At 37.0% G+C, this 21,269-nt stretch overlaps 1 protein-coding gene across 9 annotated transcripts in view; it reads left to right on the top strand.

Annotated features, from left to right (window-relative positions):
- The window catches only part of eys (EGF-like photoreceptor maintenance factor), a 531,033-nt gene that overhangs the window by 485,581 nt on the left and 24,183 nt on the right, over positions 1-21,269 (top strand). For all 9 annotated transcript variants that reach the window (NM_001442782.1, XM_087277984.1, XM_087277990.1 and 6 more), the window contains 1 exon segment: positions 16,951-17,123. In NM_001442782.1, coding sequence (NP_001429711.1) covers positions 16,951-17,123 — 173 coding nt within the window.

The raw sequence follows: 21,269 nt of genomic DNA, 5'->3' as shown, positions 1-21,269 counted from the left end.
GGCATAGCCAGCAGGGGAGAACGTAAGCGAACAACTGTTGTTTTAGCTCACAAAATGAGACAAACCGTGAGGAGACGCATTAGTTTATAGTTTACAAAGTTAAAATGCAAAGAAATGAACAGTGATTTAATGCCCTGCTACATTTGTTATTCGTAATTTCATATACACATAACCACAATTTATATCATTATAAAGATAAGTGTGTTCATGTAAACCCTATAAATGGGGACTTCTCCCTCAATCCCCGTATCCAGCAGACTCAGTGCAGCAGGTCTCCTGACCTGTCTATTTTTACCATTAGCCCTGCTGGTAATCTGGAGGATTTAGGCGAACACAGCAGCACAGTGATGTGTCTGAATGTGAACGAACTCCTGATAAAAGACAGCGTCCGCCATTCTCTAATTCTCGTGCTGCTCTCCCGACAAATATGCTAGCAGCACACACACACAGCTTTGCTGTATGATCGACCCTGACAAGATCGCGGGGGAAAACATGCAACAAACCCCGTGGATCAAGGAAACAAACGCATATGAGCCTTCATGAACGGCTAAAAACTGTGGGTCTGTGTCTTACAGCTCGGGCTTGACTCTGGCAGGTCTAATGAATAATTAAGCAGCCGGCTCTTCTCATAGGATAAGAAAACTCCGCTATGAATAATAATGAGAAACCGACGCGTCATCATTGCACTTGCAGTTCTGCGCTACGTCGCCGATTTTGATCTCGCCCCAAAAATCATTTTAAACCCGGAAGCTGAAATTAGCTTACAAAAGCTCAAAATTATCCAGTTTTCCCCACAATTAAAGCTGACAGCTGCTAACATTGGCTTAACTGATGCTCAACACACACAAATCTGTTAATATAAAAAAAAAAAGTTCTCCAGGGTGTCCTGAACCTTTAAAGAATAATATACATTTTTGTTTGAAACAACAAATAAAATCTGAATTACACAACTTGACTTCAGAAATCAGAACAGACTGTAAAACTGATAGTAGATACACTAAATGACAGAAGATTGGATTACCAGATTTTGATGAGCACGTCTTTTCTAATAAATGCTTGATACTAAAATCAGCTCAAAATGTTAGTAGCTGTGTTCACTAATTTGCATTTGAGAACTGATGACACTGCCATGTGGACATTTTCTAGTATTCACAAATTGAACTTGACCTATATCTTGACTATTATGAGTTGAAACAAGGGTTGTCTATCAAGTTGAATCTACTCATGTGTGGTTCAGTTAATTCAAGTTTTTAAGTCTCCAGGTGAGCTTTTTTTAAATTTTTATTAACCAAAAAAAATGTTTTACATAAGTTATGTAAGTGTATTTCAGCCTGAATACCACTAATATCTTAATTTAGTTGATAATTCATAGATGTAATGTTGTATAGGTTTTTTTGAATACATATATATATATATATATATATATATATATATATATATATATATAAAATGAGCCATTGATATGTTCAGTCCCCATGTGGTCAGTTTGAATGTTCTTTTTCTGGAGCGATGGAGGACTTTTCTTTTATCTTCACCCTCTCCTAACGGTTTCCTGTAAACAAATGGGCCGAGTTTTCTCTTTGATCACATGGCTTTTTTTTTTTAAACACTGGTGAGAGTGTATGTAATCATTCATTTCAAGTCTAAAAGGCAGTGGCTTTTATTTTCATTTGTGACGTCATGTGCAGAGTACTTAGCCTCAGCATGGAGAATGAACTAACAGTCCACATTTACTTGAAAAGCGTAAAACTAGCTGCACTCATGTGAGGCGGATAATAGCCCTGGAAAATGTCCTAATGGTAATCCCAGTTAGAGCGGATGGAGCATGTTGCCACAAAGAATGGGCCTTTTCTCTGAGCCAGCAGCTGATGTTTGCAAGCTAGTTTTTCTCAACAGATGGTTCTTAAACATATTCCCTCGTTTCTTGCAGTTTGCTTCTACTCAGAGTCATTTCTCTGTCCATTTTCATCTCCCAGAATGGTATTTTACCTCAGATCTCCTTATCCATTTTCGCTTTGCAACATTTAAGGCCCTGATATACTGACAGGGAAATTCTTTCTCATTCTTTGCTCTGGGTTCAAACACGGTAAAGTGTTAGCAAACATCACGATGCTTCACAGAAAGCTGCTAGCGGCTTTTAGATGAATATGTAAATATATGCTGCACTTTTTCTTTTCAATATCGAAATAAATACAAAGCAAAAGCAACCGATCATTGCCCTATTGATGTGTTTGATATGCTCTGCGAATTGGCATTACAGGTTATTCATTTATTAGTCCTTTAATCCTTATATTCCTCAGGGATCGTCACAGCAGAATGAACCACCAACTTATTTAGCGTATGTTTTACACAACGGAATCCCTTCCAGTCACAACCCAACACTGGCAAACACCCATACACACTCTTTCACACATACATTATGGCCGATTTAGCTTATTCAATTCACCTATAGTGCATGTCTTTGGACTGTGGGGGAAAAGCTGAGCGCCCAAAGGAAACCCACATGAACATGAGGAGAACATGCAAACTCCACACAGAAATGCAATTAAACTGACCCAGCTGTCGCTCGAATCCTTTTTGCTGTGAGACAATTGTGCTTCCCACTGTTCCACCGTGATGCCCCATCATGGCATTTATTTTTATAGCACTTTATACAATAGATGGTGTCAAATGCAACAAGTTTTAAAATACCAATCATTCATAATTCAGCCGATCATTAAAAATAAAATGTATTCAAATTAGAGCAGTCAGCAGATTTAAAAAAATATGTAAAAGACTTTGAAAAATATGTGCTGACAAAATTTAATAAAATAAAATATTATGCAGCTGGCCCCAGCTGTGTGCTCATTTTTTGTTCTCACGTCTGACCTCAATCTACTGTATGGAAGAAATGAGCTAGAGATTGTTTAACATGAAAGAAGGCAAAACCACTAAGCCACACCTACGTAATATGAAAACAACGGTAATCCAAAACGTGCCTTTGAAAGTTATGTAGTTGAAACTTGCCGTTACATGTCTGTCTGGTGTTTTTAAAATATTTATCATACATTGACCTGTATGCCAGTGGATCTCTACTCCTCCGTGGATCAATTGCTACCGGACCACACAAGAACTCATTAATTATTTATGATTTATTTATTATTTTTGCCTAAATTATCATTTATTTTGGAAAATCTTTCATTTTTAAAAATGACTGTATTCTCTTGCTTACATCTTGGTCACTTGAGTGCCAAAATTTAACCTACAAGCTAGAAAAATGAGTAAGAAGCAGACGTCTTTGAAAAGTTTCTTTGCGTAGGGGAAAAGACCCAGTGAAGGACCCATCATCTGCAAAGGAATGGATCTGCAATCCATTTGTCAACAAATCCGGTGAATCCAGCATGTCTGTGCAAAAAGATGATCAACTGCTGGAGATCGCAAATGATGGCAGCCATTCACATATTGTGTCTTTTCCGCGCACAAGTTCGTTATTTCCAATAGACGCTTGTGTACGCATATTGGGAGCGACTTCCAGGAGCCCTCAGTTCAAAACATCTTCAGATTTAGCTTATTCAGTTTACCTATAGCGCATGTCTTTGGACTGTGGGAGGAAATCAAAGCACCCGGAGAAAACCGGGAGACGAGGAGAACATGCAAACTCCACACAGAAATGCCAACTGACCCAGCTGGGGCTCGAATCAGTGACCTTCTTGCTGTGAGTCAGTTGTGCTACCCACTGCGCCCCCGTGATGCCCCGGTTTAGTCACATGGCACTTAACATCTTGACTTAACATTAGCACTTAATTGCTCCATATTGCAAAACAATACACTCATATAATTACACAATAGCAACGCTCTCCCACATTTTTACCCATAGATTTTCAGTATAAGATTGAATGGTTTAACTAGAAATGTACAGTTTTTGATCATCATACTGATTATTTTCTTAGTCATCCAGCAGAACAATAGTTCAAACCGCTGTAGTTAAATCAAATTCCTACAGTGATAATGACAAAAAACCCAAACTTCATCACACAAGTTTGTCTTTCGATTTCTCTTGAAGTATTTCAAGCTTTTAAACTTTCTAAAGTCCTTTATGGCTTTTAGATTTGGACAAAATGTGGGCGGTCAAAGTACCTGGCTTCCTGTTTTAAGTCTCCTTACTAGCGTTGAGTTCTGACAGTGATTCATGGCTTTAACGGTTGTAATCCTTTGACTTTGAGACAGATTCTGCCCACCTCCAGCGGGTAACGGCTAGAGCATGTGGAGGGCAGGAGTGAACAGCTGTACATCAGCCGTTCATTTCATTCCCGTAAAGCGACATCATTCACATCGCTGTCGAGCTGAGCACTAAACTCTTTTACTGAGTGTGTCACGCCCGCCCAAGTGTATAATCGAGTGCTTGGCCCACTAAACAGGCAATCCAGCACGTTTGGAGGACCAGCCTCTCCATTTTGGGTCTCCAGTGAGCCGGAGCCTCACAGTGTCACGTTTACAGAGATCTTTGAATTTGGAATGTCTTTGGTTTACATATCTTTATTACTCCCTACAAGACCTGTTTGGCTGGTCTTTTTGTCTGCTTGTTTTTTACATATATTTTATGCTCAATACCATTGGATTAGAGTGCTGTCAATTTCACAGCTCAAAAAAGAGAAGTGTGATTTTTGCAGACTGCAGACCACTTCTCGGTTTATTAAGTATTAAATTATTATTATAACTCTATATATACACACTGTAAAAAGCAACTCAGTACTGGGAAACACCTACACACACTAATACACTACGGCCAATTTAATTTATTCAATTCTCCTATAGCGCATGTCTTTGAACTGTGGGGGAAACTGGAGCACCCGTAGAAAGCCCACGCCAATACGGGGTGTACATGCAAACTTTACACAGAAGTGCCAACTGTATTATTGCGAACCAGCAATCTTCTTGCTGTAAGGCCATAGTACTAACCTCTGAGCCACCATACTGTTGTTAAGTTACTTTCGGTTATTTTAATATGTTACTGAGGTTTTAACTAAATTTTTACGAATGTGTTTCCACTTCAATTTTTAGTGTGACTCAAAATCCAGACCCCCATGGGTTAATACATTTGATTTCCATTGATACTTTTTGTGAGATTTTGTTTCTGAGCAGTGTGTGTTAAATTTTATTTTAATTAAGTTATTTAAAATTGTAATAACATTTTAAAACCAAATGAAATAGCCTAAGTTCACACTTAGCTGATGATTGATTATAAAGCGTGTTTGGCAAACTGTCCGAAGAGAGAGATCTGAGCTCATAAAATCCTCAAGCCCAGGGCTCCCTCTCGCTTGCAGGGCGAGATGGAAGTTTGAGCTCAGGTAGGTCTCGAGAACTTCCCCCTTATTTAGAGCTGATGACATATTATAAATTGCTATATAAAGATTTACTGCTTGTTAAGAGCTCGACTAGTGCTAATTTAGATTGATCAATTCTCATATGACACATGTTTTTGGACTGTGGGAGGAAACCAGAGAATCCGGGGTAAACCCATGCAAGCAAGGTGAGAACATGTAAACTTTGCACAGAAAAAACAACTGGCTTGTTAAGGATTTGAACCAGTGCCGTTCTTGCTGTGAGGAAACAGTGCTAACCACTGGGCTGCACCACCCTATAAAGGGAAAGGTGGAGGAGTTGGGGTTGAAAGGGTGGATTCTTCAAGGCGAAGATAACTAAAGTAACAAAGTAAAATAATCACACTTAATATTTTAAGCTGTGAACGGCAATCAGGTTCTTAAAAGGTCCAATTTCAGTCCTGAATGTCTTCATAATGTTGTAATCACGTGTACATCATAGTTTATTTTAGGCTTGCACAGTATATCGTTTCAGCATTAAAATGACAAGGTGCACATCCACAATAGTCACATCGCAGGGTCAGAGTTTTTGAGATGATAAAAAAGATCATTTGATTCTACAACAAAAAAAATTCAAAAACAAGTTTTCTTTTACAGTGTAATCACACTGTGTAATCACAGTGTAATCACACCAAAATGCAGTTTTTAAGATGTTGACAGTCATATATGTGTCCCACATTGCTAATAAACTGGTTGTTTTTGAGTTGTTTAGAGCAAATTTGTTCTTCTGGTTTAAAAATAAATTTTGAAGTGATGTCACAGCGATGAGATTATTGTGAAAATTCAAGCGTGGAGATTGGATGTCTGTACCAGCCAGTACAAAGTAATGTCATTGAGTTTTCATCACATCTGGGGTGCGTTTCCGAAAACCATTGTGAGCCAACTAAAGTCCCAAATGGCGTTGTTACAAACATATTTAGTTGATTTGTTTTTTCCGAAATCCATCGTTTCAATGAACATTTGCAAACTGCGTCGCAAACTTGTATGCTTGCGACAACACCTATAGAGCTGTAGTTAGAAACCGTTTCTGGCTGTGTTCTATTCCGTTATCCCCCCTATTCCCTATTCCTTTAGAACATTCCAACATTTAAACTTGGAATTATTAAAAAAGCAATGAAGTCATCTCTCTTAGATGTAATTTGCTTTCAAAGTATTTCAGTGCTAGTGCTTGGATTGTGGTCTAAATAAATGTCTTGCAGGTATTTTTAATGCTTAAACTTGCCTGTTGGCTGTTATGACACCCCCTTACTGCTCAAAGTCTTTCTGAAGTTCATAATAAAAGTTAGCAAGCCACTATAAACTACACAGTCAGTGTAATACAACTAGCAGAAGTGCATTACCAGAAATCTAACACATTATATTTAGAAAAATAAGAACGAAACTCTTGATGCAACAAGAACAACACTTTCCTTGTTAAATTAATAACACACAATAAGTTCACTTTCCTTCAGCTGAAATGGTCAGATGGCTGCTTGTTATATGCACTGGGAAAAGAGTGCATCGGGCAGTCGTTTGATTCAGTTTTTGAGGGAAATGTCTATTCGGATGGTTTTCAGATCATCACATATGTTACAAAGAAAAGATTTGGTGTTTTTTTTTTTTTTTCCTATTTTAAGATCTCATGCTTTGTAGCACGACCTCCGATTCACCTCAATTCTGCCCAAACACAGACAAATGGTCTTGGTTTCAGTCTCTTGGCTGTCTTGCATAATACTCCAAGGTCATCAAGTTAATTTAAATCAGCATATTTGTATAAATGAATGCAGAATGACCTCTGTGAACCTGTTTTAGCAACAGTTTCAGTCTAAAAAGCTTAAACCGATGATGCCAGTGGGAAATGTTGGTTGAGAGTGGTCTTTCATTAGCATACTGTAAATAAAATGTTGTTGCCTTTTGTTGTTTTTAAAAGTATGTAGTTAATAAATATCAGTTTTACAAAAATGTTGCACATTTTAATGAGTAGTATGTTGTTTTACCATGGTTTCACACATATCTGAATATTTTATTTTCACAGAAGTTGTTTGAAACATAAAACTTGACATATTACTTAATATGATTCTTTTTTAAATAAACTCACTTTTGCATACACATACACTAAAATAATAAATCTTATGCTTAATGATACAGGGAAAATCACTGCTCAAAACAATAAAGCGAACACTTAAACAACACAATGTAACACCAAGTCAGTCGCACTTCTGTAAAATCAAACTGCCCTCTTAGGAAGCAAAACTAATTGACAATCAATTTCGCATGCTGATGTGCAAATGGAACAGACAACAGGTGGAAATTATAGGCAATTAGCAAGACACTCCCTATAAAGGAATGGGTTTGCAGGTGGTGACCACAGACCACTTCTCAGTTCCTATGATTTGTGGCAGATGTTTTGGTCATTTTTGAATGCTGGCAGTGCTTTCTCTCTAGTGATAGTGGCTGGAGTGTATCAGCAGTTCCTGCAAGATAAAGGCATTGATGCTATGGTCTGGCCTGCCCATTCCCCAGACTTTATCCAATTGAGCATATCTGGGACATCATAGGATAAACTTTATTTGTCCCCGAGAGGAAATTTGTCTTGGGCAAAAAAGGTGCCCAAATCATGTCTCTCTCCATTTAATAATGCCACATTGCACTGCAGATTGTTTGCCACTTTATCAGGAGCATGCCTGGGCATGGTAGGGTGGTCATACAGGCACGTGGAAGGCAACTCGCACCACTGAGCTTCATTTAGGTTTGTTTTAAAGACATTATATCTAAGTGGGATCCTCCTGTAGTGTGTTTTTGCACTGTCACTCCAAATCCATACCTCCATGGGTTAATACATTTGATTTCCATTGATCATTTTTTGTGTGATTTTTGTTGTCAGCAGATTCAACTATTTAGAGAACAAAGAATTTAATAAGAATAGTTCATTTATTTAGTGGTTCCTTTTTTTCCGAGCAGGGTATATTTCTCTTTAAATATCACACGTTTAACAACTATAGATCCACCGGTAGATCCTTGATGAACTGTTCGACATGCAACTACCACCAGAGTGTCAGCAGTTCCTGCGAGATGGAGGCATAATGCTATGGACTGGCCTGCCCATTCCCCAGACCTGAATCTAACTGAGCGCATTTGGGACATTATGTCCCATTATGCTCCATCTAATAATGCCACGTTGCACTACATTCTGTCCGCTACCTGATCAGGAGCATGCATAGGCATGGTATGGAGGTCATGCGGACATGCGGAGGCCACACACATTACTGAGCCTCAGTTTGGCTAGTTTTGGACATTATATCGAAGTTGGATCAGCCTCTATAGTGTGTTTTTCTTCTTCAATTTTAAGTGTGACTCTAAATCCACACCTCCATGGGTTAATAAATTAGATTTCCATTGATAATTTCTGTGTGATTTTGTTGTTTTAAGATTCAACTATGTAAAAAAAATAGTATTTAATAATAATATTACATTTAATCAGATCAATGATTTATTATTTTAGCAGTCCCTTTATTTTTTTTTGAGCAGTCCATATTCATTTTTATTTTTATTAAATTAAAATAAATATCACGTTTAACAACTATAGATCCTGCGGTAGATCCTTGATGAGCTTTTCGACATGCCACTACCACTAGAGTGTTAGCAGTTCCTGCAAGACAGAGGCATTGATGCTATGGACTGGCCCGCCTATTTCTCAGACCTGAATTCAATTAAGCATATCTGAGACATCATGTCTTGCTTCATCCAAAAATGCCACGTTGCAGTACATTCTGTCAGCCACCTTATCAGGAGCATGGCCAGGCATAGTAGGGAGAACATACAGGCATGCAGAGGCCACACACACTACAGAGCTTCATTTTTGGCTTGTTTTAAGGACATTACATCAAAATTCAATCAGATCTGGGATGTTTACATGTTCGTTTTCCTTTTTAAGCAGTGTATATTCATTTTTTTAATTGAGTTATTTAATTTTTTTATAACATTTCATAATATAAAAGTTATTACTGTATTTATGATCATTTAAATGCAGCTTGGGTGAACATAACAGACAATTAAAAACATTGTTAAACTCTTTCCAATGGTGTAAATATTTTGAGAGCACATTAGCATGTAGATGGTCTCAAAAATACATGAGCTGAAAGCCACAAAATATCATTTTTATTTCATGTGTACTTTAAATATATAAATACGCTGACAGTTCACTTATTTATTAATGGTACAGATGCTCAAAGTTAATCGGCTAAAAGCCTACAGAACTCCAACTTTGATTTTGTTAAATTGGTTCCCTCTTTTGGGTTGTTTTTTAAGTGTAAAAGTGTCACGATCAAAATACAGAAGATGTCACTGCAATGTCAAGACTGTCTTTGAAGAGTGGTAAACACATCTCCTGTGATCATGCACAGTTGGCTGCGTACAGGGCTCTCCATATGCAGCAGACACCTGAGTGTTTCTCCTGGCTGTTCCCTGCGTCAGTCTGAGCTCGCATGGCTGGTGAAGGGCAATCCGTCACACAAACAGATGTGTTTGCATGTTCTACATAATGCGGGGCAATAATCTCGCAGTCTGCCGCAGCATTACCCCCTGCTGTCCTGAAAGGCATTGACAAACCGTCCGCTGTCTGTCCCTGGGAACGGTGCTTGTGTACAAACCAGGTGACTTAAAGAGCGGGGAGGTGGCAAGTTTGTCTGCATACTGTAAATGCAGTCACGGTTAAAGTCAGAATTATTCGCCCGCCTGAATTATTAGTATATTTTTACCCCAATTTCTGTTAAGTAGAAAGAAGGGTAACACTTTATAATAACTACACACTATAAATCATTTATTAAGCATTAGCAAATAGTGAACTCATTATTTGTTAAGCATTAACTCTACATTAATAAGCGTTAGTAAAAAGTTTATAACTGCAGCTACAAATGCTGTATTCTTGACATAAGCACCTATATAATGTGTTTAATGATTGTATTTTCATAGTTAATGATTTATTTTTCATTACTAAATTAAGTATCACATTATTTACAAACTGTTTGGATTTAAGAGTAGTTGAGGATTTTTAGGATCATTCAGAATGAGTTGATTAATGATTGAGTGATTGATTAATGATTAATGATGATGAGTTGATGAAATGATTAATAAACTATTGAAATCAACATTTATAATTCTTATTATTCCGGCATATACTAATAGTTAACTAATATGTTAATAAATGCTTTACTCAACTTCATGCAGTTTTGTGACCTAATCTAAAGTGAGGACTATTCATACTTTATAAATCCCTTATAAATGACTATTAAAGGCTCAGTATCAAATGAACGATAATCTGTGCAATCAGGCACGTGCACACATAGGGCTCAACCTGTGCACTGCACATGCCCTTTTTAGGCTTGGATAGAAAGTGCCCTTCCAAAATGATCAAAAGTGCCCCCGCGACGCGACACACCCTCCGTCCCGACCTTCAGTAGGCGCGCGACAACACTGCGACACCGCGACACCCCCCGCTCTTCAAAAATTTATTCCTGCACATGCCCTTTGGACAGTCTCTGCACGGGCCTGTGTGCAATCATTCTAAAAAGTAAAATTACTGTAAAGTTTAAACATTGCCAAATAACAGGAGTGTCAAAATATGACATCCAACTGGATAAAACAACAACAATAGATTAATTAAACAATAAAATAAGATGCAATGTTTAAACTCTATAGTGATTTTATTTTAGATAAGTTTGCAAAGATTTATTTTTCATTTGAAGTACATTTTCATTTGTATATCTTTAAATGAATAGGAATGAATAATGTCATTCTTCCTGTTTAGAATTTAACTGAGCCTTTATTTGTCATTTATAAGGGATTTATAAAGCATGAATAGTCCTGACTTTAGATTAGGTCACAAAACTGCATAATGTTGAGTTAATAAAGCATTTTTTAACATTTACAATAACCATTACTATATGCCTGAATAATAAGACATATAAACTTTGGTTTCTGAATGATCCTAAAAACCCTTAACTACTCTTTAATACAAACGGTTTGTAAATAATGTGATACTTAATTTAGTAATGAAAAATAAATCATTAACTAAGTATGAAAATACAATCATTAAACACATTATATAGGTGCTTAAAAGTCAAGAATAGAGCATTTGTAGCTGCAGTTATAAACTGTTTACTAACGTTTATTAATGTAGAGTTAATGCTTAACAGATAATGAGTTCGCTATTTGCTAATGCTTAATAAATGATTTATAGTGTGTAGTTATTATAAAGTGTTACCGAAAGAAGTTATTTTCAACATATATCTACACATAATAGTTTTACTAACTCATTTCTAATAACTGATTTCTTTTATCTTTAACACGATGACTGTATGTATTATTTTACTAGATATTTTTCAAGGCACTAGAATTCAGATTAAAGTGAGTCAGATTGAAAAATTCAGATATTTTGTAAAGCTACAAACCAATAATCGAGAACAGAAAGCAGTTGAAGGATGTCATGTTTAAATCAATTATTTATCTAACTCCATTGTAATTAATCTTCATTAAAGTTGATTAGACTCCATTAAAGTTGTTATTATCACTGATAAAGAGAAAGAATCTCAACGCCTTGAAGCAGGCAAAGTTGACGAACTTTATTGTGTCCTGAGAAAGCCTAGTATGAAAGTTTGAAGTAGTTTACAGTTTTTCATGATTGCTAACAAATTTAAACTTTTCCCACAATTAGCAAGATCATACACTCAAGGAGCAAAACACAGGGCTAGATCTGCACAACTGTAAGCACATTGTCAGCTTCACACCTTTTGCAAAACATTACACACAGTGATATGCAAATTCCTAAACACACTTGGATGCTTTTGACACATTTTTCATAATGGAATTTCCTTGCAATTTCAAAGCAAAGGCCTTCAAATGAACACACACATGAATCATAGGTTGAACACAGCCATCAGGTGTGCACACACACTGCTGCAAAACTGTAAACACACCAATCAGCTGTAACCACAATTAAAAAAAAGCATTAGGTACAAACCATTAGTTGTCAATAAACATGTTTACAGTAGTTTAGCTATAAATAGTAGTCTTCAATAAATGTGTTTTACAGGAGCTATAAATATTAGTCTTTAATAAATAAGCCAATGTTGCAGTATGGAAGACAACATGAAAATGAGGAGGATTTGTAAACAGGAGACAGGGGATTTAATTTTTTTTATATTGAAATAAATTCATCACCAGAAAGCTGAATAAATAAGCTTTACGTTGTTGTATGGTTTGTCAGGATAGGGCAATATTTAGCTATCAGTCTATCACTGTTTGGTGAATACAGTCTGTTTGTTTGAGTATGTTATAGCAATACCTCTCAAACCCTGATTATATCAGTATTAGTCAGATACAAATGATACAAATGTTTATGATTGATTACAGCAGTGTGTAAATGAAGCAAACAGATTTAAATTGAATGAGGTGTGTGTGTTCTGTACGGTGTTAAAACTGTGTTTTGTTATAGTTGTAAAGTTTTGGATGAAGTGTTTCATTTTGCAAAAGTTCTGATGTGCTCTGCTGTTTGTGTAAATTGTGTGTAGTGTTTTAACAAAATGAGCCTTAATTTCAAAATTGTGCTTAAGCATTTAGAAAAAAAAACTGTAAAAGTTTAAATCATTGAAGTAGTTTTTAAGAAGTTATAACTATATAGGTTAGCATATTTTTTAATAAAATTTGACATATTTCTTGTTTGGTTGCTAGTGTGTTTTGAATGGTTTAGTGCAGTGGTTCTCAAACTGTGGTACATGTACCACTAGTGGTACGCAGGCTTCCTTATAGTAGTACGGAGGAGGAATGAAATATGTCATGTACATGCTACACACATTTTAAAATTTACCAAAAATGATGTATATAATATGATATATATGACAAATAGCCTATATTTCTGAGGTAATCTGCCACGTTTTTTTTTTTAACCGTGCAGAGTTGTAGCTGCTTTACCTGGCCTACTACGCTACTGTATTTCAATAATGCTCATTTTGGTGGTACTTGGAGAGACAAATTGTTTCTGAGGTGGTACTTGATGAAAAAAGTTTGAGAACCACTGGTTTAGTGTGTTTTGAGTGGTTGCTAAAAGTGTCAAATTTTGGTGAGCCAGTGCGAATTGTAGCCTCAGTTTTCTGTTCTTAGCTGACAGGAGTGGCACCAGGTGTGGTCTTCTGCTGCTGTAGCCCACCTGCCTCAAGGTTGGATGTGTTGTGCGTTTAGAGATGCTCTTCTGCATACCTCAGTTGTAACGAGTGTTTTTTTTTTGAGTTACTGTTGCCTTTCTTTCAGCTCAAACCAGTCTGGCCATTCTCCTCTGACCTCTGACGTCAACAAGACATTTGCGCCACAGAACTGCCGCTCACTGGATATTTTCTCTTTTTCGGACCATTCTTTGTAAACCATAGAAATGGTTGTGCATTAAAATCCCAGTAGATCAGCAGTTTCTGAAAAACTCAGACCAGCCCGTCTGGCACCAGTAACCATGCCACATTCAAAGTCACTTAAATCAACTTTCTTGCCTATTCTGATGCTCGGTTTGAACTGCAGCAAATCATCTTGACCATGAATACATGCTTAAATGCTTTGAGTTGCTGACATGTGATTGGCTGATTAATAATTTGCATTAACAAGCAGTTAGACAGGTGTACCTAATAAAGTGGCCAGTGAGTGTATACAATAATGTTATCTGTACCTTATAATGAATGAAGTATTACGGAGAGCAGTATGATAAATTTGGTTTACTTTTCTTTTTATTTAAAGCATTACCAGAGTATTTTGTATTTGTGTGTGTGTGTGCTCGTGTGTGTGTTTGTGGGTGTGTGTGTGTGTGTGTGTGTGTGTGTGTGTGTGTGTGTGTGTGTGTGTGTGTGTGTGTCATTCACTTGCACTGGCTCTAAATCCCAGTGACAGAATGTAAATATTTCATTTCTGCTGTGCTGCAGCTCAAAACACATTATTAATTTATAGATCTGAAACTCCTCCGATGCTTCCTGTATCTGATATTATACCTTTGAAAAAGCGTCTACATCTTCCGGCACCTTATGAAGTTCTTGTCTGAATATTGCTTATCGTGCCGGCCCACCCTCTACCTCTCGCTTGGGGATAAAGGCTGGAATTATAAAAGTTCCGTTTGTGGGATTGCAGCTCGGCTCTGAGCCGCTAGCCGGAGCATTTCTAATCATTCGCTTACAGTGAGGCTCGATCAACATCAGCAGAATGGGAGTCTGCTTCTTCACATGGCCTTCAGGCTCAGTTATGCTCTTATTTAAATGAATCAGTGGTTTTCTTTTTTTTTTTAAGGTGCACTCAATAAGTTTTGGCTCATGTACACTGACTTACGGAAACCTTTTTGCTTTTTACTTTTCACTGACTCCTCATATAGCATTCAGGAAATGGGCATTATGTGTATACTTCAGGATTCTCATAAATATATATTTCGGTTAAGATGGACTAGATGAAGCCTTGAGCACTGTCTGAAAGCACTGTAGAGAGTCAACGCTATTATTAGTAGCAGCATGACTGGACTGTGATCTTAAAATAGGGACAGTTCTCTGCATGTTGAAATCACCAGGTTTTTTTATTAAGATTTTGGATGCCACAGAACCACAAAGATGATTTGATATGATAATATTAGTTATGATATTAAATCCCATTTGTTAATATTAATATGTGTGCTAATTAGTTCAATTATATTCATGATTGAATTGGCCTGTTCGATTTTTTTAAGCTTTCCAGTCTGCATTTACCTGATCAAAAACGAAATAATATTACAATTTATTTATATTTTAAAAGATATTATTAATATTCTTTGTTGAATAAAAAGTTCAAAAGACTTAATTTGAAATGTATTGCATCCTTGGTTTTTTTTATTAACAAAAAAACAGAACTTTGAATAATGTATAATTCTTATATTTTATTAAGTTGCATCTTATCCAAAAAAAAAAAAAGATTTTAATAGATTATTTGATTATTTCTGACTATTGTGTCAGTGACATGGAATGTATGCCAAATTCTGTATATTCTAACATTTTACATTTGAACATGAACATTTTAACATCATATATATTTTTGTTTGTTTAACTAAGAGAAGTATTTTCAACACATTTCTAAACATAATAGTTTTAATAATTTATTTCTAATAACTGATTTATTTTACCAGATATTTTTCAAGACACTTCTATACAGCTTAAAGTGACATTTAAAGGCTTAACAAGGTTAATTAGGTTAACTAGGCAGGTTAGGGTAATTAGACAAATTATTGTATAATAATGGTTTGTTCTGTACACTATCGAAAACAAATATTGCTTATAGGGGCTAATCATTTGGAAATTAATATGTTTTTTTTTTTTTAAATGCTTTTATTTAACCCGAAATAAAACAAAAAAGACTTTCTCCAGAGGAAAAAATAATAATATTTAACACACTGTGAAAATTTCCTTGCTCTGTTAAACATCATTTGGAAAATAGAAAAAAAAATTAAAAAGGGGCTAATAATTTTGACTTCAACTGTGTGTGTATACATACATATCGGTGGCAAACAGCATTTCCCGTTGTTTACATCTTTGCTACAACATACCGTTAAGGCTAGACACTGTGCATGTCACAATCAATTTTAACAAATAAAAACACTTACAAGTTGTGGCTCAGAGTTCACAGCATCTGCTTGTAGCTGCTTCTCAATCTTCGAGATTTTAACCGAATCCAGCACTGAACTGGGAGAGATTCTGGATGCTGTTTTGTCAAATCATGCTTGCTATGTATTTTTATAATTCTCTGGAACATAATTAATATTGAACTGTTAGCACTCCTGTCTTTGTGTCGTGTCCTTTGGATGCCCAAATACAGAAACAGAAGAAGCTCTGTGAAAATAGCAGTGTTTGGACAGGTTTTAGCTTCCTCTGCTGTAACATTATAGCGCCTCTTGCAACGGCCCTTAGCTGCGCAGTTTGTGTGTGCGCGGTAAAAGAACCTTTGGGATTTTACAAGGGCCGGAAGTATTGGCCATCGGCCAATCAGATTCTAGAACCAGACAGAACTGTTGTATATATATATGCACTACTGTTGATTATTATACATCATTCCTTTATTCTCCTTCAGCTTAGTCTCTATTTCAGAGGCTGCCACAGCGGAATGAACATATATATACAGTATTTTTCTTTTTCTTCTGACCTTTTACAGATTAAAAATAAATTAATTTAGACTGTCCTGTCCTGACTTAAAGATCTACAAGCATAAATGATTTTAATCAAATCAAGTGCTTATATTTCATTCCTATATGTAATATATATAATGCATATAATGCTGCAAAATATAACAGTGTTAGCTTAGTCTTGCACTACAAGATGACTTCACGTTGGTCTGGCAGGGATGATCTTGAGTTCAGGCCGGTGATGTATGACTTCCATCCATTCTGCTCTGTATTCTCATTTGTATTCTCCTCTGCTGTTTTGACAGTCTCAACCCCCCAGTGCCCCTTCCCAATTTATGCTTTCTACGCAAACTCCACCAAAGGTAATGATGCAGTGCGGGTACATTTCATTGGTGTACTAATGATCTCTCTGTTTTTTCCCCCCTTATTTCGGTTCCTTGTGTGCAGCGATGCAGAGAGCTGGTTCTGTGCATGTCCTTCGCTCTACTCCGGTAAGCTGTGCCAGTTCACCGCCTGTGAGCGAAACCCATGTGCACGCGGCGCCACCTGCGTTCCCCAGACACAGCTGGAAGCGGCGTGTCTTTGCCCCTACGGAAGGCAGGGTCTCCTCTGCGATGAGGGTAGGTCCCGTCAAGGTTTGTACGCAGACGCTTATTTACACCAGCATCCACGGAGACATGACGAAGCCGGTGTGGCCGGGGGGTGTTTTGTTTGATATTTGTGGCATTGTGAGGTTTGTTTTCCTCCGTCTTCTGCATGCACCTCCGTCTTTGAGGATAGACCCATAGGTGGTAGATTGAACTGTATTCCCAGCAGTTTTGTTTTACTGATGCAAGCCGTTGAAATAGCATTCCAATTAGTGTAGCTAAGTGCTTTGTGCTCGTTACAAACTCACTAAACATTTACTGAACTCCGAGGCTTACAGTGAACTAGATCTGCATGATTAATTGTTAAAAGACTACGAGCTGGATTCAAACATCTACACGCGTCTTATTTCTGAATGACAACAATTCAGGGATGTCATTTAAACATTTGACAAGCATAATCACGAGAACAGCTTTCATGTAGCTTTCATGTTTCATGTTTCAGCTTTTTTTTTATGAAAGTGATTCAGTATTTAGTTGTTTTTAGTTGTCGCTTCTGTTACAAAAATCGAATTATTATAAGTACTGTGATAAAACTTTATAGTTCAGGTACAGTTTATTTATGTCTACAGAAGAAGTATAGCAAAAATGCAAGCTAACAGTACACTTTAAAGGTCAAAATATATACATGCAGGCAAAACACAATGATTTCTGATGATACATCAAGGTTTTATTAAGCAAAACTATCAGTCTGTGCAAGAAATTTACAATTAATTACAACATTATTAAATTGAATCTTAACCTAATATGAAGTCCAAGCTTCTGATTACATATAAATGTATGACGGTAAATAAATAGCAGGTTTTAAATTTCAGTGAACTATCCCTTTAAGACCGAACCCAAAAATACAAAACATGGTACGAATTTTTCATTACCTGAGTTCAACAAATTTTCCATGTGTATGTTCTGTTTGTTTGTTGAATAAATGATTCGTTCAAAGGATTTGTTCAAAAACGCTTTTTCATCCAGTTTGAAACAAATGATTAAGAGTTTATTAGGTATACATGTGCTCCAATAATCAGGGTAAGGATGTTTACATGTTGAGCAAACCTCTTTACTCTCATTTACATGCAACTGTTTATTTGCTAAAAAAAAAAAAAAGTGTGGTTATTTTTACAGTATTGATATCATATTTGGTGTTTATTGTCCAATGGACACTCATCGGCCACTTTATTAGGTACACCTTAGTACTGGGTTGGACCCCCTTCTGCCTTCAGAAGTGCCTTAATCTTTTATGGCATAGATTCATCAAGGTACTGGAAAAATTCCTCAGAGATTTTGGTCCATAATGACATGATAGCATCTCACAGTTGCTGCAGATTTGTCAGCTGCGCATCCATAATGCGAATCTCCCATTCCACCACATCTCAAAGGTGCTCCATTGGATTGAGTTCTGGCGAGTGTGGAGGCCCTTTGATTACAGTGAACTTATTGTCATGTTCAAGAAACCAGTCTGAGGTGATTTGCACTAAATGACATGGCACGTTATTCTGCTGGAAGTAGCCATAAGAAGATGGGTTGGCTGTGGTTATAAAGGGATGTACATGCTCAACAATACTCAGGTAAGCTGTGGCATTGACATGATGCTCAATTGAAACTAATAGGCCCAAAGTATGGCAAGAAAATATCCCACACCATTACACCAACACCATCAGCCTAAACCATTAATACAAGGCATGGTGGATCCATGCTTTCATGTTGTTGATGCCAAATTCTGACCCTACTATCCGCATGTAGCAGCAGAAATTCAACAAACTCATCAAACCAGGCAACGATTTTCCAATCTTCTATTGTCCAATTTTGAGAATTGTAGCTTCAGTTTCCTGTTCTTTGCTGACAGGAGTAGCACTAGGTGTGGTCTTCTGCTGCTGTAGCCCATCCACCTCAAGGTTCGACATGTTGTACGTTCAGAGATGCTCTTGTGCATGTCTTGGTTGTAACAAGTGGTTATTTGAGTTACTGTTGCCTTTCTATCCGCTCCAACCAGTTTGGCCATTCTCCTCTGACCCCTTGCCTCAACAAGGCATTTGCTCCCACAGAACTGCCACTCAATGGCTATTCTCTCTTTTTTTGGACCATTCTCTGTAAACCCTAGAGATGGTTGTGCGTGAAAATTTCAGTACATCCGCAGTTTCTGAAATACTCAGACCTGCCTGTCTGGCACCAACAACCATGCCACATCCAAAGTCACTTAAATCACCTTTCTTCTCCATTCTGATGCTCTGTTTTAAACTGCAGCAGATCGTCTTGACCATGTATACATGCCTAAATGCATTGAGTTGCTGCAATGTGATTGGCTGATTAGAAAGTCAGTTGGACAGGTGTACCTAATAAAGTACCCTGTAAGTGTATTTATAGCAATTATTTGAATTTACATGAAAAATAAATTTGGTAAATGAACTGTGCATAATTAGCACAATTAGGTTACATTAACTTAAGAGTTCCACATTACGATGGGTTTACTCACTTTTTTAAGTCAATTCAACTAGGTTTACTCATTAAGTGAAGTAACGTATCGATGTTTAGTGTACTTTAAATGTGATAATAATTTCAAAACACTTTTCCATGGATAGTTATTTGGTGTCATGATAAACATTGTAAGTTGCATTGACAATTTATTATAATTCGGCAAGGTGGAAAAACGGAAGAATAATATCACTTCATCATTTCGTCAAGTTATGTGAACAACTAACTTTAATGTTTTAAAGAAAACTCCCAGTCCGACTTAATTCCTGACCTTTCATCACATCTACAGTTAATACACATCCAAATATAATGAGCACACCGAGTGCTTTAAATCAGGCAACTCCGGAACTTAATTTATCAACGTGTAGTCACGGATTGTACTCGCTGCAATTGCTTTTGTTTTATTATCTGGAAGAACAAAGCTGTGAAGACATACAACGGCAGCGTGTAACTAATGCACTTCTCTCCGTGGCTCTACCTCACAGTGTTAAGTCAGCTAAAGTCGAATATCTGCTTACACAGATAGCTCTTCATCTCCTCCACTGTGCTTAGAGGGAAACGAAGTGCTGCTATTTTGCTGTAATCTAATTGGGTGGCGTGGTTTGAAGACCGCTTGGCACTGCACGCCAGGCAGAGCAACCAGACGTCGCTCTATCAGACAGCAATGCCAAATTGAGTGTTCTAATCTCCCAGTGTCACACCGAGTGGGACTGACATTTGAATTTAAAGGCCGATAACAGCAGATAACATCAATCAGTATTGATTAGTAGCCAAGGCCTCGCTGCCTCTGGGCAGTCGCTCAACTCTGGATGTGCTGGACTTCTTCAAATGAGCCTGGACTAATGGAATTATAGGGAGGGGGTGTTGAGCCTGTTTTATGCAGTGATTTAATGCTGCATTCGGAAATTTAGACTTCATTTGGAAAATGCGATTTAGGGATCATGATCTTATACATTTAGAAGAATATAAGATTCAGTGATCATGATTTTATTTAAAAAAAAAATTAAAAATGAAAAAAAAATAAATGAAATGAGTTGCCAGGCAATATATACTGTAGAAGATGTGATTTGTTGTAGCAATAACTGCTGGAATTACCTTTCAGGAAACTGAAATAATTTCATCCACCAGAATTATTTTGCTTGTTATTATTTTGGTTCTGTTTTTCCATTTTGGCTTTTTTTTTTTTAAAGCGGGGCTGCCCAAAATTAGTCCTGGGGGGCCAGTGTCCTGTAGATTTTAGCTCCAACTTAAGCCTATAAGTGCTTGATTAGCTAGCCCAGGTGTGTCTGATTGGGGTTGGAACTAAACTTTGCAGGACACTGGCCCTCCAGGACCGGGTTTGGGCACCCCTGCCTTTAAGGGATAGATCATCCCAAAATGAAAACGTACTCGCTCTCAAGCTGTTTCGTGCCTTTATGAGTTTTGAGCCTTTATTATTATGGCTAGATTAGCAAGTGATGCCGAAATGCATATGTACAGTATATGTATTATATGTAGCATAGCCATGTTGACAAAGGCTTTTTCATGTTTTTCACTTACTTTGTGAGTGCCTTGGACTCATGATTTTGCTGACTTTTAGCTAAAGCTGCACAATATTGGAAAAATAAGACATTGCAATATCGAAGAAAAACAAAATATCGCAATGTATGATTTTTC

The sequence above is a fragment of the Danio rerio genome, chromosome 13 (assembly GCF_052040795.2).
Source record: "Danio rerio strain M-AB ecotype USA chromosome 13, GRCz13ab, whole genome shotgun sequence".
Taxonomy (NCBI): Eukaryota; Metazoa; Chordata; class Actinopteri; order Cypriniformes; family Danionidae; genus Danio; species Danio rerio.
This window is presented reverse-complemented; position numbering and strand designations above follow the sequence as displayed.